This window comes from Agelaius tricolor, unplaced genomic scaffold (assembly GCF_023055355.1).
Source record: "Agelaius tricolor isolate 1412-34295 unplaced genomic scaffold, bAgeTri1.0.p SCAF_16, whole genome shotgun sequence".
Taxonomy (NCBI): Eukaryota; Metazoa; Chordata; class Aves; order Passeriformes; family Icteridae; genus Agelaius; species Agelaius tricolor.
This window is the reverse complement of record NW_027269276.1, coordinates 12,798,600-12,824,066: the sequence shown is the minus strand read 5'-3', so window position 1 is coordinate 12,824,066 and position 25,467 is coordinate 12,798,600. Positions and strand designations below refer to the sequence as shown.

At 37.2% G+C, this 25,467-nt stretch overlaps 1 protein-coding gene across 2 annotated transcripts in view; it reads right to left on the bottom strand.

Moving 5' to 3' along the window:
• The window catches only part of UNC13C (unc-13 homolog C), a 132,847-nt gene that overhangs the window by 8,371 nt on the left and 99,009 nt on the right, over window positions 1–25,467 (bottom strand). For both annotated transcript variants that reach the window (XM_071441565.1, XM_071441566.1), the window contains exons 21-29: window positions 25,179–25,322; window positions 24,149–24,226; window positions 20,687–20,764; window positions 13,886–13,974; window positions 11,552–11,701; window positions 10,163–10,286; window positions 7,611–7,667; window positions 6,484–6,564; window positions 2,810–2,957 (exon numbers count right to left, since the gene is read on the bottom strand). In XM_071441565.1, the coding sequence (XP_071297666.1) occupies window positions 2,810–2,957; window positions 6,484–6,564; window positions 7,611–7,667; window positions 10,163–10,286; window positions 11,552–11,701; window positions 13,886–13,974; window positions 20,687–20,764; window positions 24,149–24,226; window positions 25,179–25,322 (949 nt within the window). The remainder of the gene's footprint in view (window positions 1–2,809; window positions 2,958–6,483; window positions 6,565–7,610; window positions 7,668–10,162; window positions 10,287–11,551; window positions 11,702–13,885; window positions 13,975–20,686; window positions 20,765–24,148; window positions 24,227–25,178; window positions 25,323–25,467) is intronic.

Below are 25,467 nucleotides of genomic sequence, written 5' to 3'. Positions count from 1 at the left end.
CTCTATTTGAGACTGTCTTTTTATGTAGTTTGCTAAAATAAAATAATATTTGTTCAAATGTTATTAGTGTTAATGCTAAACAAGTGTAAATAGTCACAGCACTGGCTATAGTTTATGAAATTACTGAAGATTCAAGGCATTTGCTAAACTAAACCATAGCCATTTAATTTTGATATGCCTTAAGTAGTTTAAAAGGGGAAGGTACAACTTAAAAAGGTGACTGCTTCTCTCCTTTTTTCAGGAGTGACTTAAGAGAAGTTTCACCAGTACTGGTCTCAGCACAGACTAAGGGTAAGTCAAGTGTACCATGGAGTGGGAAAGTTCATGCAATAGGCCAGCAGAAGTATAGTGAGAGTTTATCCTTTGGCTTTTAGAGTTCTGTCTTGATTGGGAAAATGTGGTTGAATTTAGCTCAAGTTAAAATTATCTTGTCCTGCTTGACCTGAAACAAGAGCTCTTGTCAATGTACAAAATACATGGTCTTTTCAGAAGTCTTGGAGTGTTCCTTGAAATTCTGGCCTGGCAGAATTCACAGCCTGTCTTCAGCTGTGAACCAGCCATGGGGTTTCAGCCCTACAGCACTGAACCCCCAGGTTCCTGCAACTGAGCTGGATTTTGCAGGTCAGGCTTGTAAAAGCTGTGCTGCTGTTTTACAACTGATTCATGCTTGGCTCAAGTGCACAAAGAATGGTTTGGTTACAAAAGATTTTGAAAGCAACCCATATAATAATCTGAATGTATGCAAGAATGTTATCCTGTAGCTGAATTTAGAGGAAAAACCCCACCTTTTTACAGCATGAACTAATGTTTACTATTATTATTATTAATGTACAAATAAAGTGACAATTAAGTCCAGAGTAAATAAAATCAATCTGAGATCTGGACCTTGAGTCTGATGGTGCACTGATGGCACACTATTCTCATCTGGCTGTGTTTTATGTGCTCTTTGCTAAGGTATCAGTGACCACCTAGTGTGTTAAATACTGGTCACTCAGGCTTTGGAATGCAGTTCTCCTCACTAAACTGCCTTCAGGTTTTGCAAAATCCTTTAGGTCAGTATCCATGTCCTTTTTAGAGACTCCAGCAGTGACCTGCTCCATGGAATCGTTCCTGGCAGAGGCAGCACTCGGGTATGATTGAATAAGAAAACTGATCCAGATGAATGTGCTTACAACAGGCATTGCAGAATCAGCTGAATCCTTTCTGGGTAATATTAAATGTGAAGTTCAGATAGGTGGAACTAAATTTCATTACCAGTTTATAAATCATTCTATGTGTTATTATAAAAAGTTTTCCAATCAAACAATACTGATAATTTATTTGCAAAAGAAAATGCTGCTCTGCATGTTTAACATTTGTGGGTTGGGAATAAAACAGGACAAGTGCCCTTAACTCCCCCCTTCTCATGCCAATCAGACAAATTTTTGCTCTTCAGTTTCTTAGAGTAGCTGCAGCTTAGTCATGGTGAGTGAGAAACTATCTTAACCTGGGGGTAAAAGTAAGCCTGGCTGTTGTCTGATTCTTGTAGTCATTACAGGAAAAACAAGCATCCAATTCTATCTACAGTCATAGTTATTATACAACAGATACTTTCTTTACATTTACAAAATTCTTCTTTCCGTTGCTTTGAGCTTAAAAGTATATCCAACTGTCTATTGATTATGGATTGGCAATGTGGAAAAGATAGGCCAAATATCTAATTATATTCCACAGAAGATTTCTCATTTGCAATCAGAGTAATTTTAACTAAAAGCTAATAATGCAGTTATAGCTGTGAGGCTGGAAATCATAATAGATGATGATTTAGTTATTTTAAATGAGGCATTAAAGGATAATGAAAAGTTTTGAGTCACTTTTCCTTAAGTTTCATTCCCAGAGGCTACATTTCTAACAATACTGGTGTGCAAATATAGGCATAGTAATGTGTGCACAGAAATGAGCACAGACCTCAGGCTGAAATCATGATGAAAATAAGAAAATGCAATTTTGTCGCTCAGGATTTATAAAAGATCACTTATGGCTACAACTTAACTATTTTTTTCCTCCTGAAGCTACAATGAAAGTATGTGTTAATTTTCTGCTTGGATCCATATTGCTAATTTTTTCTTTGAGAGGGGGGAAAAATGACTCTACTGCCTACATGTAAGAGTTTTATAGCTATTTTTCCATTTTTAATATATGAGTTACTAAGAGAGATCTCAGTTTTAATATGGAAATAGCTTAGGAAATCATTCCTCAGAAATTATCTTGGGACAAGCTGCAAAACTCATGTTTCATGCTTTTTATACTGTGAGTAACATATTGTACTTCAGAAGTAAAAGCAATTTATTTCCAAAAACTTTCTGATTCTTATGAGCTGGAGCAGGGTAATTCATTCTATCAGTACATTGTATTCTTTCCCTAAGACATGAAGTGGCAGGCAAATCATTTTCTACAAACGCTCATTACATTCAGAAGAAATCTAGTAAAGATTACTATGATGCAAAGTTCTGCAGTTTTCAGAATGAAGAAAACATTCAGCTTGGAATATGATGTGTGCAGTGCTCCTACAAATAACCCTGGTGCTCAGTGTGCCCCCAGAGCTCAGGGATTGTTCTCCCTGTGCAGTCACAAGCCCCCAAAGGAACTGCCCTCAGGTAAGCTCCAACAACAGCATTAGAGAAGGGATAACATCAATAACATCACTAGGGCAAATTTGTGTCAATAAACTCTAAAATACCACAGGGGGTAGGGAATGTAATCTGCAATCAACAATTTAGAACATTTAAAATATAATAGGATGCATTTGTGTCCCTTGCAGATGACTTACTCTGAGAAGTTTGTGTGGCTATAAACTTCTTTATCAGGGCGTCAGTAGTCTGCGTGTAAAGGCTGAGAGCGTATTTGAGGGACTGCAGGTCTGGGCTCTTCTCCAGGAAATTCTTTTTCAGCCCACTTCCTCCAGCATGGAAGTATTGCTGAAATGAAAACCAAATATGGTTGTTCACAGGGGAAAAAAAAGGCCTCAATTACAGACATACAACTTCAAGTGAGTGTTTGGAAGTAGCAACAGGCATTTCTACTTTTATTATAGCATTTGAGATAACTGTCATAATCTCTAGTACAAAGCTTCTTTCCAAGGGTAAAAAAATTAAGCATAAAGGGAAGAAATACAAAATTTTGATTTTGGTCTTGATAATCTGAAGTATTAATTTGCCAAAACTGGAAAATATTTGAAGCATTCTTTTACCTTGCGGAGAGTGGAATAATTTTTTTTAATTCTTTATCTAATAAACCAAAACATCACAAACCCCTCTCAAATGAAGGCATGGTTTACAAGCCAGTGCTTGTAAAATATAAAGGATATATTACTTTTTAGGGAAAAGGGCAATTTGTAAAACATTTCAGGGAGAATACTCCAGAGTGTGAAGTTTTAGAGTAGCAGTGTGAGAAGAGGACTTCTGGTTCTACGGGCACGGCTAGATTTGGAATAACAAATATGCTTATGACTTTGATGCCATGCTGACTATGTAAACTATATATATATAAAAACTACATATATAAATGTTATTATATCGTTTTCAATCCCAAAGCTGAGTTCAGAAAAATTAGGGGACAGATTCTTCCCTTTTTCCTCCCACAAGGATGAATTTTTCCTAAAGTTTTGTACAGGACAATGTTTGATGAATTAATACATGCTAGCCACAATGAAAAGATAAATGTGCTTCATACCTTTTCAAACACCTTGCAAAGCATTTTGCAACCTCCATTACAGTTCTAGGTCTCAAGATCAATAAAGCTCCCATTAATGGCTAATTAGTAAAAATAAACAGTGTTTTTCAGGAACAGAATGACTACTTGATGAGATGCAATATTGGTCCACTCTGTACAGGGAATCTTGGGGACTGTAAGCAGAATTTACTCTCCCTGCCTTTTTGCAGTGTTGCCAAAGGAATGAATGCAATATCTACATTCCAGTTCACATATACACATCTCCACTAGATGCTGTATCCCAGCTTATCTGGACAGCTGGGATGCAGACCTACAGACCTAGAGTCCACATATGCCCTTTGCATTTAGTGCACACATTTCATCTTCTAGTTCTCAAGATTCTGCAGGAGATGAAACATAAATGTTTCATAACAGTTATTATTTACATTTATGTATTGCTGCCTACTGACTGTTGAAGGGGAAAAAAATATCTGTGGAGCAAAACAGGGGATTTGAAGTCATCAGGCTGCAATATTTTATATTTTTTAATACGATGTGGACAGTTAGTGTCAGTTTAAAAGGTTCTGAATAAATCTTTCTTTCCAAGCAAATTATTTCATACAATATGTTCCAAAAAAACCTCTCATCTTGATTGCTCAAGAGTTTTGTCATGATTTCACTAAGAATCATATTCAATTTATAAGCGAGTGTTAAAATCTGTTAGTGTTTCCTGCTATTGTGACAATTACTGTGATTTTTTGAAGCTGTTTCTCCCAGTAAAATATTATCTGCAGCAGCAGCTACACATGGCTGAAAGCTCCATGAAAGCTTATAGTCATATAAAGAAACAGACACCTGACCCTTGTTTTCCTGAGTTTTTAAATAATTTTTTTTTGTTTTTCCCATAAATGGTAAATTTTGCAAGCAAAGCAGCAATGTTGAACCTATCATTACTGTGTAGAACTGAATATAGAAAGATAATGAGTAAACAGGGTTTTACAGATTCAGATGGATCAGTTATTGCCCTGTTCCTTAGAGATGGAAAACTTAAAATAATTCCCCTGCTACTCTTGCTCCTTTCTGTAGGTTTGTAGGTGGCACAAGAGATTCCAGTCACACTGACAAATGAAAGGGGCAGGTGTCAAGTGCTGGAGCCATTGCAGTCTCAGCCCAAAGCTGCCAAATGCCACAAAAGCCCCTTTGGTGCTGCTTTCTCTCTGTAGAGGGTCTCTGGGTGTACAGAGAACTGGGACAGTATCATCAATGGACATTGTCTCTGGGCTGACATAATGAGGTAGCAGAGAACTCAGTCTGAGATAACTGAGGCCACTTCTCCTAACTGTAAATTGCAAATTAAGCTGAAAAGTATTAAATAGTTATATAAATTGCTATGGTTCTTTTTACATAATACAAAGATTGATGATATGCTATATATATTCAAGATTAAAAAATATTACTTTAATTTATATTTGTCAAAGGATTAATAACACCATCCACTATTAAATTACGATTGATTCTCAGTGAATTAAATGAAAGGAAAAATAAAAAAGACTGTAAGTGGAGATACTCCTCCCTGCAAAACCCTTCCTTACCATAATCAGCTACCCAGTTTCTGAACACACACCACAAGCCATTTTCACCATTCTCCTATTCTTAACTGGGCAGCCATGATTTTTGCTTGTAAATAAGCTGTATTTACTAAGCATTACCAAAAAAAATCTGTATTTTGATCATTAAACGTATCAACTACATTCCTAAATAAACTTAGCAGTCTTTTTTCTTGAGTTAACTCATAAGGTTTGCCTTTTTTAACATTCTACCAGTATAAACCCAATTTCTACATGATCAGGGTTATTTGTTAAGTATTTTGGAAATGATTTTGCCATAGCAGCTTGTAAATACAGCAGGCATTTATAATGCACACCGTCATTGCCTTACAATTTGAAAAGGGTTTCTCAGGAGCTTTCTTTAGCTCACTTAATGAATGCTATGAATTAACTCTTATAACTTAGCACACCAATATAAGGATGCTGAATTAACAAAGGGATTCTCCCTATTTAATCTTTTCCCTCCAAAACTAGACTTTTTTAGCAAAATGGTCAACACCTATCTCTCCATCTGTAAGAGTTTAAGCACTGGAAATTTAGGCAAGGTTAGACTTTACATTTTCCCCAGCTTTTATGTGTTTGGAAAATGATTAGATTCACATACTTTACTTCATGCAGCTTACTTTGGGAGCATACTTCAATTTGTTCCATTTTTCAATTTGTTCAATTTGCTTCCAAAACATTACTAATTCCCAATTATTTTTATTTCTGCAAGAAATGTCAAATTACATTTGTAATTAATTGTCTCTACTACAAATACAAAAAATGGCAATTGGGAGCTCTCTCTGTTACTTTTTGCTTGCCTTAGAGACTGTTTTACTGCAAAACACTTGATCATAAGTATTTCCTCTTACTTATATCTTCAATTTTATACTTCAATAGCTGCCTTCTTACCTTCCTGATGTGCTGTCCCTTCCCAGCAGACAAGAAAATATGCTGTTATTCTAGAAACTGATTGCTTTAAAGTTATTTACACCAACTAATGATCCAGGCCAATGTGAAAAAGACTGATAAGCAAATGAAATAATACATTAATTAATAATATAATAAATATTCCTAATGATTTCTTTTGACTAGAGAAACCAACTCCATGAAGACTGTATGAAAGTCTCCAGTCTTTTATCTAAAAACCAATCAGTGATTGTTGGGCATTGCAGCACAGAGTAGGAAAGACCTGAAGCTGTACCTTGATGGTAACGAGGGCCACGTCCATTATTGCACACTGCCTCAGGCTCAGGCTTTTGGCTTCCTCGCGGATCACGTGGTCCTGCACGCGAGACAAGAGTGCACTTGGTTTTAGAGAGACAATATTGTGAGTATCTGCTCTTTGCAAAACAAACAAACATCCACCAAATGCCCCCCAAGGACTATGATTAACAGGGATTAATTCAGAATCCTTTCACAACAAATTATAACCTAGAGCAATTGGGTTGTTTCCTGAAATCATAGACTGCAGAGAACCAGATTCACTGGTTAATACTGAGCATTACTTCTTTTACTAGGATGCATTATTTCTCTGTTTTGAGGGATGGGGAAAAGGTTAAAATTTAACTTAAAAAATTATATTAGATGATATAGAAGTAATTAATTTTAATACTAAACCTGACTGTTTAACAGATGTTTGTTAATGCCCTATGTTTAAAAAAAGAAGGGTTCCTATTAGAACATGTTAGACATAGAGTGACTACACTCCTGTTAAATCTTTGTCTAATAAGCAGTCAGTGATTTCCTTAGGTAATATTTTAACTCGTCTAGCAAACTGAACAATCATTCATAGAGGCTCCAAATACCACATTTCTGCACAAATCTGAAATCCTAATTGCAGAATTGACTGGCAAACAACTGACATCACTATCAAACATCTCTGCTGTCCATCAAGTGGACTCCAGCCCTGAGGTGCTGAAGACTTTACTGCAGACGTACATACTATGTTTCAATGTACATAAATAGTCCACAGAAAGAAAATTGCTGGTATTCTCACCTTAAGGGCTTTTCCAGAAGCAAAGTTTTGTGGCTTTTTTTGGGGTTTTTTTTTTGATGTGTAATGCTTGTAAGGCCTGGTTGGGCAATATGGGAATGATGGCTTCTTGTCCCATGTAGTGATCACTTACCATAAAAGCATAGAGTCTTCTATTCATAATTTGGTTTTGATGAAACTGTGAAATAATTATTCACCTCTGAGTAGTTACTGTCATATTCAATCTTATACTACATAAGAACAAGAAGGAGCATGAGGTTTGGCCTCACAGTCATTAATATTTCCTCCTTTTTTTGTTAGTGCAAGCCAGTCACAGCTTCATCTGGCTCCATTACCTTGAGTTTTGACAGTTGTCCAAGGTCTTTGGCTGCACTGAATATCATCTGGGGCCCCTGTAATCACATTGAAAATTAAGGAAACAGGCTCACGACAGCATGTTTGCTTTTTATGTCAACACAATCTTATTTTCTGCTAGGACACTGGCCAAAGTCATCGTTTTGCAAAGCTAAATAAAAGTTTCAGTTGCACAGGAGACACATTTTCATTCAGTTCATAAGGCCAAGTGCTTGAATGCCTGCAGCAAGATTCCCTCCAGTATTCTATAGCTGATACAAATATTGCACTTTCTGCTGAGAGTGGTTTTGTATTCTCCTTTCTGCTGTCTCATTTTGTGTTTAATACTGAAGGCTAAGGCTGTGATTGTTCTCAGTGTGTGTCGGTGAGATGTTTGTCCATAACTGTAGCTCTCAGGTGCTGTGCTAACATGAACAATCATGCTGGGAAGTGAGCAGCCCTGAAGAACCTGCAAAAGCCTGTGTAGGGGGAATCCTCAGCTGAGTAAAGCACGGCACAATGGTGTACTGTGAGCCAGAGCCCTTTTTTGAAGAAAAGATATTGAAATGGTATGAAGTTAAAGCAATATTTTACAATAGCCAAATCCTGGCATGACACCAAAGGCCAATGCCTACACATTTGTCTCAAACAGAATCCTACTGTAATTCCATGCTCATATCCTTTATCACAATTACTCCAAGCAACATAACTATCAGTGCAGTTACATGGCAGCTCAGGAAGACATAGCTCTGATTATGTGGATTTCATGAAAAAGGTTCATCCAACTTACACTGGACTAATTTTTCATTAGACTTTCTATTGCAAAAAGTTTCATTTTCCAGAAATAATTTTACTTCCTATATGCTTCAATTGAAGAAAATGTAATACAGAACTACAGTTTAAATCTTCATTATTTTTAGTAGCGAGAAAAGTAAGAAAAATGTGTATATATATTTTTCACATATATATATATATATATATATGAAAAAATAAACCCCATTTCTGAATGCTTGTGCCTCTCAACCTCAAACAGAAAGAAATATTCAGGGCAAGAAAATCTCTCACAGTATCCTACTTTTCAGTGATTTTCTGTAATTATGTGTTCAATAGTAAACAAAAGCATCAAAATAAATGGAATAGTTCACAATGCCTACTAGAAACACTCTATATAGAGGGTACCACTAAGGAAACTCCCTTCTGAACGTACTGTCCTGTGAATAATTGATCCTGCATAAAGCTAATAAATGCTCCTAACACATGGCAGAAAATGAAGCTACCCAACTGAAATGCTACCTATGTATTGACAGATAATATTTGCACCAAAAAATTTGAAAAGCAAATTAAAGATCTCATAAATGTAAATTTGAAACTTATTGAAAGAGAGGTTGTTTTTAATTATGCATAGTTAACAAGTACAGTATATATGAACAAATTCAGTGACTGGAGTCCTGGCCATGATCAACTCTACTCTAGAATTTTTAATAGTTCAGGTAATTTCATTTTTATTTCTACAGCATTTATACATTTTCTATTAGAGCTTTTCCTGCCTGTCCAGCAATATTCTTTCATGCATCTTCAATATATTATAGTAAGATTTAATGATATGCCTTTAACTTATGGACCCTGACCAACAGCTTTTTAGCAGCTGTAGTGGTACCATAGGATGTGCAACAGCGAAGTTGCCAAAGGTACACTGTGGCAACATCACAATTAACTTGTAATAAGATGGTCAATTTATTTTAAACAAGATTGAATAAAAGAAGAATTAACAGTTATGTTACCCAATCTCTCAAAAAAAAAAAGCAATTATGAAAAGGCCTCCAAGCCAGGCTCTCTTTGGTGATCCTCTGACAGGAAGATTTCACAGTTTCCCTCGGCTTAGCCACCAGGGTTCACATCAGGCCATGCCCCACAAGAGGCTCCTGTGCAGCACCACTTTCTTTAAGGACAGCTCCCTTCCCTCTTCTCAGCAGGCTGGAAATGCAGCTCTGCCCAAAGAGGACCTCCTGTCAAGGCTGCTATTAAAATCTCCCAAATCTTTAGTGCTAAATTTGGCTGAAGCTTCCTGATGTTAATTAAGTGCTGCCTCAAGATGAGGAATGGCACAGCAGGCAGGGCTGGAGGATGGGATGGGCATCCCTGGCTTTCTCAAACCTACAAAAATGGAAGTGATTGAATTTCTGATGTGGCTAGGAAGGGCAAGGAACACTCTCACGTTCCTGTGCACAGTGAAGCCGAGAGACAAATTGGATTTAAATGAAACCCCTTGTATGGGAGCACATGACCGCATTCTTTCACGTGCCTGCGTTCACAGAAAATGCTCTGATTTGGGGCAGGCAGTAGATGAAGGAGTGAAGTCTGCCTCACCAGCTAAGAGCAAGTTGGCTGCATGACTCTGAGACACCAGAGAGCGACACTGCCTGCAATGCAGGTGTGTTAGTCCCTGTGGTCAGGGTACAGAGCAGGACAGTGTCAGACCCCTTGGCAACACCTGCTCAGGCACATCATTGTTACAGTCCTTTGTATCAACTGAGAATTGCTCTGGAACACTTACGGTTTGGTCTGTCAGCGGTGGAAGCACAATCTGTTTTTCTATTTTGTTTAAGACTAACTTCCAGAGCTCTTTCAAAACCCGTTTCAGAACTGTCTTCTCACAGATTTTTGCAGAGACGCTTAAACTGGAATAAAACAAAACCACAAACCAGTCACCAAAACCAGCATTACGGCTTCAGAGGTGTTCTATCATGCTCAGATTAATAGCCATTAAGGTTTATCTTTTCTCTAGTAATAAAAATTTCTTAGTAGCTAAATTATTTTGCTATATTATCAGTAAATATTTTTGGCAAAAAGACTTGCAGATTACAAACTTATATAAATCTCCTCTATCTAATTTAATGCATAGTATATCACTGATGCATATTTATTGAAAATGCAAAATCATGATGAGTTAAAAGTTTGATGGATGATACAATTTAGCACTCCCACACCCCTAAATTAAAGTTTTAGTATATAATTTGTTTATGTCTTAAAAATAAGAGCAACTGTCTCTTGCTTTGTATTTCTACTGGGATGTAGAACTGGTTGCTGACAGCTAATGCAAATATGCAGCTACTGTTTGGAAGCATTTATTTCTATATACTGACATGTCTGAGCAATCTTGCTATCTATTACTTACAGTAAAATTAAATTTTTAGGGCACCTTTTCCATCTTTACTTTGAAAATTTCTAGCTGGGAAAAACCTGCCTAAGGAGCCAGAGGGCTGTGTAACTTGTGACTGTACAGGGTCAGTGCCAGGCTGCTTGTCCTCACAGCTGCTTCCATCAAAAGGCCACTGCTGTTTGACAAGCACCAAGGACACCCATGTGCTTACAGATGTGCTTGTGCTGCACATGGCCTTTCAGAATGTGTCACTGCTGAATGATGATAGCATAAGTTATGCTTACTTACAGAAGCCAGAATGAATTTGCAGGATCCTCTAAAAACTTAGCATTTTACCAAATGAAAAAAAAAAATCAAGTTGCTGTTTAGATGATGCTGGTTTTTGGTGACACAGAAGTGCATATCAATAAGCAGTGGGACATTGGGTACAAGCCTAAAACAAATGCCAGACAATTCAGTGTAGGAATTACTTTTGTTCTTTTTTTCCAGCACAGTCTTCATAACAGCCTGCGGAGGAGAGACCATGCACCGGCTCATTTTCAATGACTCAAAACATGACAAGACATGGAAAGACAAGCCTGGAGCTTATGTAAAAATTGCTCAGTGTAAGTAAACAGGTTAGGCATGGGATTCTGCACACAGTGAATACTAGAAATATTAAAAATACTACAGAGTGCTTCCAGGTATCTGTGAAGTGGTTCCAGCTTTCAGAGTAAAACCAAGTGTGCCTGACTGCAGCATCCAGTTCCCAGCCTGGCACCCAATCCAGTCTGCCACACTCACGTTGTGTCCAGGGAATCCATGAGAGGCCGAAGCACAATCTCAGCATCAATGGCTGCACTGTTCTTATTGGCTGCTGCATTCCCATTTCCTCTCATTTGATTCAGTTCATTGCTCATTTGTCTTACACAATCTTCAATAACAAATTGGAAACTACAGGATGAGAAAAAAAAAGGAGAATGAAAGAATTCTGGGAGAGAAAACAATAATGATGATTTTGCATCAGGTTCCTCAACAAGACTTAAGTATTTTCTGCAATGATGCAATGTTCAAAATTGAAGATACTGTGGTGCTACCGTCTGAAAATAAGTTCTATTGAGGATCATAGCTCATATAAATAATTCATGCCATGTTTTGATCTTTTCCTTGCCTTCAACTCTGCCACAATTTTCATAGCCTTGTAGATGTGCCAAATATTTATTTTCTGAAAGCAACAGATGTATCAGAATCTATAGGTTAGATGTGATTGCCTGCCAGCTAGGAACAACTTCTCAAGATTTTATTTTTGGTGTGAAAGGATGATACAAACAGGTGATGATAAATAATTTTTCTCTTGATGGTTAATAGCAACCAAGCTTTGATATTCTTCCTGAGGTAAAATCAAAAACTCCTACTGATTCTGCCCTATTTGACTCAATTTAACTTTTTCCAGATTTCACACAGCCTTCAGAAGGACTGTTACTTCTTTGCAACTAAACACTTGGACTGTTTAAAATATCCTTTTGCAAAAAGCCCCCTTGCTTTGAAGCACTCAGACTCTTCCTCCTGGGAGGAATCTTTTTACTTCAAGGTGACTGTGAACACATTCTTCCTCCTCAAGTTTGTATCTGCTCAGCTTTTCTGAAAACTGTTCTGTTTCCTAACTGATCTGGTTGAGTGTCTGACAGTCTTAAAGTGCTATTGATGTGATAATCTTTGGACAACATATTGACACAAAGCAGAACAGCACTTAATCAGTCACCAGCTCAGAGGCAGGAAGAGTCTCTGCACACACAGTAATTTGGTTTATGGGTTGATTTGGGATGGATTGAAATGGTTTAGGATTAGTTTATGAACAGAAATGCAAAACAGAGGCCAAAAATATACGGGGCCTGTTAAGCTGAAAAGATAAATGGCAAAGATTAACTTGAGGAAAGTGAAAGAGAATTTACTGCAAGAGAAAAGAAACAATTGGTTGTTCAGTGACATAGCTAATTGTAAAAAGAGAACAAAAACCTCCATGTGAAATCACTGGAAAAATCAGAAACTTTCCCAATGCACTTGGAAGTACGCTTACCTACACACTTTAAAGCCCTAGATAAAATCAACATGACGTAGCTAGAGAAACTGCTCATGGAAATTCTTGGGACCAGTCCCTCCAACAAAAGCCAAAATAATGCATTGCCTTTCTTGACGTTAGACATCTTTCCAACATTGTTAACCTCACAGACCCAAGCAGTAAACTGACCCATGAGGAATGTTCTAGCTATCTGGAGCATATCCTGCACTGAGCTATTCTGGGTTTGCTGTTGCAGAAATCTAGTTGGCTCATTCAGAAAGAAGCCCTGGGAAGAAATAATATTCATGCACTGTCAATGATCCGAGAAGCAGAGCCTGGGAGCAAAAGTACAGCAAGACAATACAGCAAAGTAAGCACATGGGAAAAAGCAGACTGTCCACCCAGACTGCCCATCAATGGATTAAATAAGCAACTACAGACTTTGCTTAATGAGCACCACTACAGCACTAATCCCTCTTAGATTTCTTTCTAATTTGAAGCAAAAGTAACTTGCTACTTCTTATACCACAAGCACTGCTGGCACAGCACCATACACATTCAGGACTGCAGTGTGCACTCTGATTAATGAAAGGTTTTGAGAGTAAGGCTCAGTAGACAATTTTTGAAGAGCCACACAGGCAAGCAAATGACCCAAGAAAGCCATTCACAATGACCACTTGAAGCAGGCTAAACACAGGCAGACATCCCTGGTTGAAGCAGCTACTTGGAAAAAGCTGTCAGTCTCAGGAAGTAACATAAACATGGTCAGAGAGGAAAGTTTAACATAGCAACAGGCAAAATCCCCGGTGACTTTGCTTCCCAAAAAGCAGAACAAAAGCCATCAGCCTCACCTCTGTAACATGTTCATGCTCACAGATGATTTTCAGTTGTCTTTACAGCGAGGTTGCTTTTATTTGTTTCAGAGTCTAAACACATGCACACACAAATTCACACCACTCCATCAGGGCAGAAGCAAGCCATGCCTCAGGACATCCAAATAACCACCCAGACTTCATCAACCAGGGAGATTTTTGAGCAGGAATATTCCTCTAAGGTTTGCAGTAAAATGGGTTTGTTACCTTGCAGCATACGTTACACTGAGTTCATCCAATACATTGCTAAGTTTCACCTGAAGTTCTTTGAGAACAACACTAGCTTCAGGATCCAGCTGCAAAGAGATAAATAACATTATATTTTATTTATACACTAGGTTTCTGGGGTTTCAATTACAATCAATGAATTAGGAATTATGTGCAAAGATACACTGCACTATAGAAAACCAAATGTGGAAACATCTGTTGTGACACTGAATTGCTTTAGTAATAATTTTGAAATACAATTACCATTAAAAAAATAAAAAAAAAATCTTTGATTACAGCAGGGAATATTTATATTAGAAATTATAATTGTGCCATTGAAAAACGACTTTCTGTGGGATTGTGGAAACTGTGTTGGCAGTCACAAAGGAGAGAACTACCATTATGAGGCCAGTGGTATTCAACGAGGCACACCAAGAGAAGGATGCAGGAAAAGTCAGTGCTTGTGTTAATAGTAATGCAGATGCCTTCATATTTTTATTATTTTTGTACATTTCACTGCTGTTGGTATTTTGTTTTGTGATTTGCATTGAGGTTGTTTCCATATTTCATATGTTTCCATAATGCAGTGTAAAATTAGAACAGTCAGCACTGAAAAAGATGGCTCGAAGAATATCCATGCCAATTCTACTGACAGAGGATGTGGGAAGGGACTCTACCAAATTTCAGTACTGCTGTTTCTAAAAGCCATTAGGGCAAACAAAATTCAAGCACAGAGCAACACATTCTGATACTCTGATACAGGTTTTCTAAACATAGGGGAAAAGTTAATGCAGGAGAGAAATATATTTTTACATTTACAGGGATAAGGATACATGCATAGATATTTAATCAAAAAGGTACCCTATTGATATTGATCAACAAACTTGTTTATTTGCTATGGATTCTTTTTGAAGTAAAAAAGAATAATTTTTTTATCTTCCTGATCTTTAGCACTCAGAAAAAATAATTACAGCCCATTCTGGGATATGATAGATGATCATCGGGATCAACAGCTGAATGTGAATTAATAGCTGATGTTCCAGGTCTTTCAGCTGCCTACATTACAGTGTTAAGGAATGATTTCCAATGATATCCCTTAATTTGTGGACTCTGTTCTGCAGTAAGGTCAGGTACAGACCTTCTTACAATTTCAAAGGACACTGCACATTTAGAATACATAATCAGGGCTGTTTCTGTTTTCTGTCTTTCAACTGCATGAGTAGTGTTTGGTGCTTATTTTTCCTCTGGTGCTTCAGAGCACTGTGGCACAGCAGGTCAGTTCTTTTAATCACACTTCAGAGAAAAGGGGAAGTTGTCGCAACACACTGGATAATTTACTTGAGACTACACAAGAGTTCTACAGCAAACCAAACTGAAATAGATCCAATGATCTATGGTGTTTTAATCTTAGACCATCCTTTATCTCCTTTGAGGTTATGTGTGGGTTAAAATAATAGAAAATCTGAGATTTTCACTACAGGTTTTGACAAGAACCTGAAATAGGTGGCAAGGGGGAATTACCACACATCCTTTAGAAGATGCCTGGTGTCATGCAGTTCTGTTCTAATCTTGAGAAGCTCATACTTTACTTATTACTGTAAGTACTTACTGTGACTACTTACTGATTTAGTTTTGAATTACTTTGCATTGAGAGAACTTCTGTAGCTTCTGTATATCTTAGTAGTGTCCCTGGCAGATACACTTTGACAATTCATACACTTAAATGATTGCTTTCCTTCATATGAAGAGCAGGAATTAACAAGCTAATTTTACTGCAATGTCTATACTAGTAAACAAATTAAGATTTTGCTATCAAAGATTTTTCCAGGAAATGGATTTCACTAGGGAATTATACTGTCTCCTTTGGAGGGATACATACAAACCCCAAATTTAAGACCACTAGAATATAAACATTTAACAAACACTGAACATACAAGCATTCACACTGAACATGATACATGTCAAGAAAAACAAAATACCAGGCAAGCAGAAGACTCAAAATTTCTTAGCAGGTCATGCACAAACTAGAGAATCACCTTGTAACTGGGCCTATAGAGGTCGATGTAGTTACTTTCTATCAGAGGTTTTGGTGATAACCAGAAAACACAATGTATCTGCTAAATTCACCTGGAATTGAACTTAGTCCAGCCAAAACTGGACTGAATGCTAATGCCAGATTGTGGACATTACACACATTATAGAAGGGTGCATGCAACTGTTAAACATTTTAGAGGCTTTGTGCTCACAAATTGCATGAACAAGTTTGTGTGTGCACAGCTGGAGGCATCTGGCAGGCCCCCAGGCCTGTGTGCCCACATGCTCATGCCCGTGGATGAGGTGGCACGGGGAGGACTGTGACACAAAGAGGTATGCGGGCTGCCCGGGCAGGTGTGCCACACCTGGCCATGCTGGCATCACTGACAAGATGTCAGCAAGAGTTTTAATTGCTGCTTCTCTCTAGGTACTGGAAAATATGGTGATTTGGGTGTCTCACCAGAACTAAAATGTGCACTTTTCGTTTTTTTAATCATGTGCCTTCTATGTGCGAATGATTGTCCTCAGGCATCATCCAAATGTGCCAGAGCATGATCTCCTCTTTTTCCTGATATGGCAGAGCCAAGATGGAAGCATGGACGTGAGAGGCAATGCTGATCAGCATCTGAGATGATGTCATAGAGGGAGAAAGAGACATGAAAATGAAGTATTTATGGTGTTGGGGACTTCTCTTTTTCTCTTCAAGTCTCATTTGCTTCATAGAGTTTGGTGAAGAAGGAACGAAAACTAACAAACTTCCCTGAACATGTTTCAGGAAAATAAAAAGTTAAGGCTCTACTTGAGCCTGATTATTTTGGGAAGAAAAAACAACAAACCAACAATAAATCCCAGCTATGAGTGTCATTAGTGTACTATATCCAATTTAAGCAACAAAAGCGAAAAGACAACACATTTATCCCTTGGACAATTATATTCTGGATTCCATTTTCAGTTCCCAGCATGTGTGGAGTAACTTTAAAATACATTGGGGTAGGTTGCTCAGGTTTCAAAATTGGTTTTTTTAAAGGAGCAAGCTTATTTCATTAATAATGTGTAAATAATTCTTTTTAATAAATTCTTAATATTCTTGGCTTTTCGAAGCTCATATTTCTGTTATTTTACTATGTTCTTAAATAACAGAATTAAGTTTTAACCACAAGGGAATATACTCATTATTTTGTTGGCACATCTATTGATTATACATTATCAAAGAGATAATTAGAAATTTGACTTTTTCTGAATACTACACAAAAACTGACAACACATTTGCTGAACAGCTGAAAAAATAAGAAATAGTTGAACATCATAGTTTCCAAATTCTGCCTGTCTAAAACTGTGAAATTTTTTATACAGACAAGCCTTGGAAAAGAGTTAAAAATCTGATGAATTTGGCTGCTTTCAATGTGTTAGATTGAGGTATTTCCTGCTGTAATTTAATGTGTGCTAGTATGGACATAATCTTGTTAACTGCAAATTTGGTGGTGTTTCTGCAGGAAACTACAGAGATGTAAATTACTTTTGCATGAGTTAAATGGAATCTCTCTAATCTGAATCCCATTTATCTGCAATTTCACAGGTCTAATTACTTCCAGTTTCCTAATGGGACCACCTGGTTACTTCTGTCCAGAAAATAGTTTTACATATTTTCTGTATATCTGGCAAAGATACAGCAAAGGTATTTATGAGCTCCATCACTTTAGGGGTTCTTTCTGCCTCTGACAGACATCTCCCTTCCTCCACCCACAGCCTTGGGACTGTGGTGAGGTGTGAGATGTTTGGCTGCCACTGCTCCAAATGCACTGGAAAGCACTTGGGCCTCTGTACAAGATGTAAAGGTGGGCACTTCAGAACAATTCTGCTCAAGTCTGGTCCTCTGCCACCCCATCAAAGTCTTTAAGGCCACATATAGATTCCTACAGGAATTCCTAAGCCTTACATGTAAAGTCGGAACTGAATTTACTGAAGTGGGAATATGATTTACCTACAGTTAATATAATATTGTCATACATAAACAACCTCTTTTTGCTTTACACCTTTTTTTTTGATCCTAATTACTGTAACTCATTTCTGCCATGTTCTGTCATCTGGTGTAAAACAACACAAGCATTGGCTTCTCTTTCTCTTTTATCAGCTTCCAACTTGTCAGACATGAAAAAATATTTAGTGCAAATATATGCAATCCTTTTGGATGAAACAAACAGGAGCTAAACCAAAATTCTATGATGATGATCTGTTCCCATGTTTTTCGACTTGATTTACAAAAAAAACCAAACAAACAGTGGGTTGGGTGCACTTTACTACTCCTTCTATGGCAGACTGTTCTCATTGATATGATTTGTAAGTACCTTCCCTGCTTTGCTGCAGCAGAGGAGGACAGTTAATAAAGAAGCTAAAGAAGCTCATCTTGTTCAGACTATTTTATTTTAATGGTGGGGGATCTGAGAAACCAGGTTTTTCCCTATTTATAGAGCTCCCTGCCTGCTATGTGCAATAAGCCTACTCTGAACAGAGGGACTGCTGCTTGATTGTGGTTATTTTGACTGCACAGTTTGAAAGACATACTGCTCACAGTGTGACACTGAGGAGATTAACAGCATTTAATTTTTCTTAGAATTAGTTTTGCTTCTACTGAAATAGGTCTCATTATTTTGCTGAAAATCATCTGACTTTTATGCCCTCCACAAGTGAAATATTAAACTATTTTTTCCCTTCAAGGAAACTGCTTACAGATTTTATTGCTGGCTTTGTTTCTTTAAGTACCAGTTCAATAAGCCAAATTGGCCATTAGCAGTTGTGCCTTTGGAATACTGAGAGGAATAAGTATTCAAACTGGAGGACATTTTAGTGGCATCTTGATATGGGTGAAAAAAAATTGAATATGAATGTGCTTTCTTCAAGAAATTGCCTTAGAAGTCTGAATGTATTTTTAAGATCTTTTCTCTTAGACTGTGAATCAGAGATGCACTTAAGACACCTAGTGAAGGGATTATAGAAAATATATCCAAATTGTCTCTGTGGGTTGCATGTCGCACCATATTTATAGGGAATTCTGCTTTGATACTCTAACAACCTTAATAATTCATCCTCATTAACATCAAAAGGAAACCAAAAAGGATGAGAAGTCATAAGAAGTTTTGAAAGAAAATTGCTATGAAAAATTCCTATTTTTTAAAATATTATTATATAAGGCATTAGGAGAAAATGAAAAACTAATATTTTCTTGCGGAAAAGGAGACATTTTAGAGATTCAAGCAAATATTCTGGTTGAAAATAATTTGACAGAAATTGATATAAAATGTGACTCAGCTTTCCTCTGCCCTTGCCATTATCCCAATTTATAGTAATTTACCTGTTTTCATGAATCATGACATTAAAAATTAAGTTTGGATCCGAGACCTAATACGAAAGTACTTTGTACAGAACATAAAAGCATGGAGGACAAGATTACTTGTAATATTCAGAGAAGGAAAAGGGTATAACAGGAACCACAAAAACAGCCACTTCTGGATGATGAATATCTCTTTTCAAAGTTTGATAGGAAATTTGCAGTGACAAGGCTGCAGAGTTTATTTCCTGTTATCTGGAGCAGCTTCAAGGAGCTGTTCCTGGCTCAGCAGACCCTCCACCCCCTGGAGTGACTCTGTAGGTGCATCTGGAGGCTTCAGTTCCTTGTGAGGCATAGGGGACCCATTCCACCTCTGCAGGGTCCCACTGTGGATGTGGAAATAGGAAATGCTGTGTTTTCCAGTTTTCTCCATATAGTGTGGCAACATTAGATCAAAGTTTTGGGAATCTATCCAGCTACAGCCTCAGGAAGAAAAAGGATGATGTATGCATAACTTATCTTTTTAAAGCCAGCTACTTTAGGATATTCATGTTCTGAACACTGCTTCTCAAAAAGTAGACAGGATTTTTTCTATGGCTATGAAGGTATGTTAATTTCTTCATCATGTTTCAGAACAGTGAAAAACTACAGTCTGGAAGGTACTGAAGCACTGTTTATGTTCTTTTGCTGTTGGAAAGGACTTCAGGCTCTTTTAAATCTTCTGAAATGAAAAAGGGGGTAAAGCTGAGGATGTTTTGAACTGTTGAGTAACAGATCTTGGTGAAATGGTATCTTGAATACAAGCAGGCCCTCAGATATTGAAAAGTGCACTTATAATGTTTTATAGATTTTTTAAAACTCTGAAAGGGTATTGCACTATCTGCATAGTAAAACTTTTCAGTTTAGTGTCAACTGAATGCCCAAGCATAGCTCTTTTTGATTTTAGATCATAGGGAATTACACAGATGCATCAATGGAAATAAGTAGAAAATGTGGCTGGTTTTAGCCTTAGAAAATATGGTCAGGAATAATAAAAGATGCTTACTATAACAAACCTCATAAGAGAATCTCTCTCCTTCTTTCTTCTGCTCAGTGGATTGCAAGTCAAAGGCATTAGACAAAGACAATGACACATTACAGACAAAACATACCAATACATAAAAAGCAAAGTATAGTCCAATACAAACATTGAAATAAAGCTGGCACTACAGATTGCAACACAAAACACCCAGTGCTGATAAAACATTACAGATCATTAGCATGTGTCTGTGGAATAGTTATGTCATTCCAGTATTGTCAGGACAGTAAATAGGTCTTGTAGACTTTTTTAAAGCATTTTGATTTTCTTTGCAAGTAGAAGTGAAAACTTTGATTAGGTTGCAAACATGGTGCTAATGATCTCTAAGGAACTTTGAAAGAGCCAGGAAACAGATATGACTCACCTCCTTCCCTCCCATGGACTCAAACATTTTCTCAAGCTGGACTCTTAATTGCTGAATGTTGTTCATCAAGATGCAGGCCTACAGAGAGAGATCAATTGTGAGACCGTGCACAACCAATTCTTCAGCAGCCCTACATTCATGGAATTAAAGAACCATTAAGGTTGGAAAAGATTTTAAGCCCATCTTCACTGATACAGCTGTGTTTTTTAGAGGAACTTCTGTCCACTGCTGCCTCTCCTTCCCCTTTAACTGACCCTTCTCTTTGCCTGCTCAGCTTGTGACTGCCCACTAAGGGCACTGCTGCCCCACAGGGAACTGGATTCCATCTCCCAGTCAGCTGCACAGATTCCAAATCCCAGAATTTCACATCCTGAGCTATCCCAAGTAATTTCTAGTCATACCTAATACAGTTACATCTGGTGGATTAATGCAATAGCACATCATCATCCTGTGGAGAGCAGAGACAACAATGCCCAAAGAGCTTTGGCAGTGACAACAGGCTGCAGGACAGGGGTTGCCACACTGCTTGCTAGACCCAGTCTCTGCAGAAAGCTCTGACAACACTGTAACCCAGCTAATGGCTGATGCTGAAGTACTTGAATAAATCAAGAGGCAGTTCTGTTAATAACAGAATGATATTTTAGAAGTATGCATTTTTGCATTACTTGAAAAGCTGGTGAATAAATTAGGCAATAGAACTCTGTAATCATATTATTTTAGTCTAGAAATGTTGCTGTTTAAGCTAAATTTTTGAAGGCAGAACATTGTGCAAAAGAGCCACTGTGCAAACGACAGCAATTACTGTATTCATACAATGTTAAAAGTAAAACATTAATAAAAATAAGGAGCTAGTTACAAAAAATCCTGGAAGAATCTATTACTAGACTCTTGTGTACTTGGATGACTCTATATGCTGGTTTGTTATGGTGCAGAAGAAGCAATCAGACAATATTTACCAAAAGAACTGTGGCTGGTCAAGGCCAGTGTGTTCTAGTGTGTGACTGGATTAATTTAGACACTGAGGAAATGCATTTCAATAAGACATGTATACTTTTTTTCAGACAGCAAGGTGGTGATGGAATGGTTACAGTGATTGATACTCATTTGTACCTTTCTAGTTAATAGCATGTTCCAATGTAGAGCTGAAGCATGATGGGCTCAATAACATGATTTAATTATTAATACATTACTCTCATAGGAATTTGGTGTCAGAGTCCTTCTCAACTGATGAAGAAGAAAAAAGAGATTTGGTCCAACTTCTTACTACTGAGATTATTCCTTCCCAGTGAAGCGTGCTGCTCCTCCTCCTACAGAATGCAGCTGGCTTTGTGTAGCTGAAATGTCACCTCTTTGCTCATCTCTTGAAAAATCCACAAACCCCACTTCTATTTGTCTGTCTACCTTCTATTAATTTACAATCACTAAGATTGTATCCTCCTTTCCTGTACTATCTCCTGACTTCTAACAAATGAATGATTTTGGAAATTATCTGCAATATCACAAATCAATAATTATGAGAATTATGATTTGTGATGGGGGTATAAGTAGCTGAATATAACATCTTGTTCCTTTTGTTCCAAACAAATGCAAATGCTTTTGGCAATACACTGAAGCTATGAGAGAAACACTTCACACAAAAGCAGTTTCAGAGTTTGCTTTGAGGCTGGCTCAGGTGGCTCTTTCAGAGCCTAAGCCTACCTTGGCTCAGTGAAAATTTTGCTATTGTTGTCAGGTAAAGAACATTACTTAAAAACATTCTCATTGTATTTCATTATCTCCTACCCTTCAGAATAGTCTGTGCAGCAGTTTACAGGAATCAAACAGATGCAGCAACAGGTAAAAGAGGGTGGCAGGTACAATACCAGAACCCACATTTGTTTGTAAATGCTGACAGGAGGTGGAAGATAAGAGGCTGTTTTTACATTAGATAAATACCTTTATAAAAAGCATCTTTATATGCTTTTATTTGAACAGTTTATATGCACATTTTATAGTATTTAGTAAGATTACTAAAAGTATTAACTTGAAAAAGAATGCCAAATTCTAATTTGAATAATAAAAAGAATTCATTTAAATCTCTTCTATTAACTTTAATGCACCTGAAATTACCAGATCAAATAGACTTTTATTAAGATAAAAGTATGTAAGGCAAATTCTGTTAAAAAAAAGTTATGTCCATCAAAGGCATTAGATACAATACTTTATACCTGGTCTAGTGGAAGGTGTCTCTACTCACAGCAGAGGGGTGGAAGGAGATGATCTTTAAGCTCCCTTCCAACCCAAGCCACTCTTTAATTCATAATGAGATTAATTTCATCTAAAGCCTTAATAAAGATAGGAATTTGAGAATGACTTCAGAAATTATTCACTCCAACAATTAAAATCTCCCATTGGATAGGCCAAAAGACTACACAAACAGTTAGACTTGACGATTCAATGCTTTATTAGAACTCATTTCTTCAAGAAAGCAGTGAGCCTTATTTAATATTAACATTAAATTCATAGCAACTCCCAATATTTGATATTTAGCTGCAATAAATGTCTTTCTAAATGCTATTATTGTGTGTATGTTGGTGACCTGTAGACCATGACACTGGCCCTAACTATACAGAACACTGGCAGATGTCATGCCCAGGATGTGACACAAGGACAAGGAGATCTGTGATGGGCTGAGGGCTGGACCATTGGAGGTGAACAGTGTGAGGATGGGGCTGCAGTTATTGACCCAACTGCAAATTGGTACAGCTGAACAAAGCACTAGCAAATACAACAGACATGCTGCTAAAAGCTGCCTGCCATGGGACAACTAGCTTTGATTGAATATCAATAATATTGAAAAGCCAGTTCCCAAGAATACCTTTCCTTGGTCTTGTTAAAGTATTGAAAATGTTTCCATTTGCTCAACTACATCTTTAGTGTCCATTTCTCATTTATTTCTGAGTCCATGGCAATCTGGTTCTTCATTAGGGACTCCCTTGTAAGCAGTGAGGCATCAAACCAGCACAATTTTCTCCTCCCTTCTGCAGGGGTAAAGCATAAAGAGCAGCAGCAGAAACCTCTGCACACAGGGAACAGGGAGCTTAGAAACTCTCCAGTGCACAAACTGACACAGAGAGGCAATGCCAAGTGAAAATCCTAAACAAAGACCTTTTCTTCTGTCTGAGAAACAAGATGAAGATACATTCACCATGTTCACCATAGTGTTAGGCTGTTACCCACTGCACGGTTGTAGCCATCTAGCAATTATTTTATAACTTTAATATTGAAATTATTAACTAGGATTCTTAAGTAATTTCACTTATTGCAGCTTTTTACACATCACTGTAAGCAGCTAGGAAAACATGCTGACCTCCCTCCATTCATGTTTTTTTCATATAAAGAAGTGATTTCATTTTCGAAAAGTACAGTAAGTCACTTAAAGGCAATTTCTGAGGCAGAAAAAAGCCACAGCTTCTTACTCACCACATTTTCTTTATCACAATAGGAGCTGAAGTAACTTGAAATAATTGCAGCGTACTGAACAAGTACTTTGTTGATAGTCTAGAAGAGGAGAAGACTCTTTTAAATGGTGAATTTCATAATGTAAACCGAAAATAATAAAAGAAAAGGTTTGTATAAATGATAGGTTTTACAGGTGCTTGCACACATAGTGTATTATATTTTTTGCTATAATATAAACAATCCTGTGAGTACATTTTCAAATCCCTGCACAGCAGATAGTGGGTAGATCTAATTGTAAAGCAATCTTCAATAGCAGAGATAGTTTAATTTTAGCAGTACTGTTTTTGAGAAGCACTGAGAACTCCACTCCTTGCAATGTACTACATAATTAATGGAGAGTAGCAAGCTCAAAAAATCCTCCAGGGTGACAATACATAGACTAGAAATATAATGGAAATATAAGACAAAAGGAGCACTGTTCAGAGCCTGGCAGTATGAGTTACCTTACAATAATCATGTAAATAAGAACCCTGCAAATGGAGAATTGCTGCAATGAAAGAACAGAATTAAATGTAAATGTGAACTTTTCTAAAGCCAGCAGGACTATAATGGAAATTCAGAGCTTGTGAGGAAATGTAACTATCCAAATAGAAAGCTGGCAGAGTTGAGTTTATCAAGCAGCAGGTGAATAACTACCACCTCAAGACTTCAAACAAAAATACTTTATTGCCATAGCTTGACTTTTTCCTTCACTTGCACTGCCTAATTAGCTAATTGCATTTCACTGGATGGAACTGCAATTAGTTCTTAGCAAGGTAACAATTGATGCATACATATGTGTATAAAATACATAAATGTGAAATCTCAGAGAGGATTTAACTCAAACTGGTAAACCATTTTGACAAAGTAGACAAAACCCAGCGTCTTAGGATCCCAATCAGGTAGAAAACACTGATTCTAAAATGCATTGGAACCACTTAGCTTTTAAGTACATGGCAACACAGTGTCATTCTCTCTGAAGCTTAGTTGAGATGCATTGACTTTAATTTACCTTTGCAAATCTTCTCATTAAATGAGACAGTGCTTCTGGATTAGGACACTCCAATTTCCTAATAATCTCAAAGCTTTGATTGAGCTGTGTGAAGACATCAACCACAGAACAGGAGAAAAGGGCATGATCTGATGTTTGCTGAAACTAGAGAGGAACATTCAAATGTTAATATTTGTTCAGAGATCAAAACTGCATTGATTGATTCTTGTACTTAAAATTCATCCTAGAGTCATAAAAAGTAATAAAGGAAAAAAAGTCTCCCTGGTAATACTAAGAAATATGTTCTTCA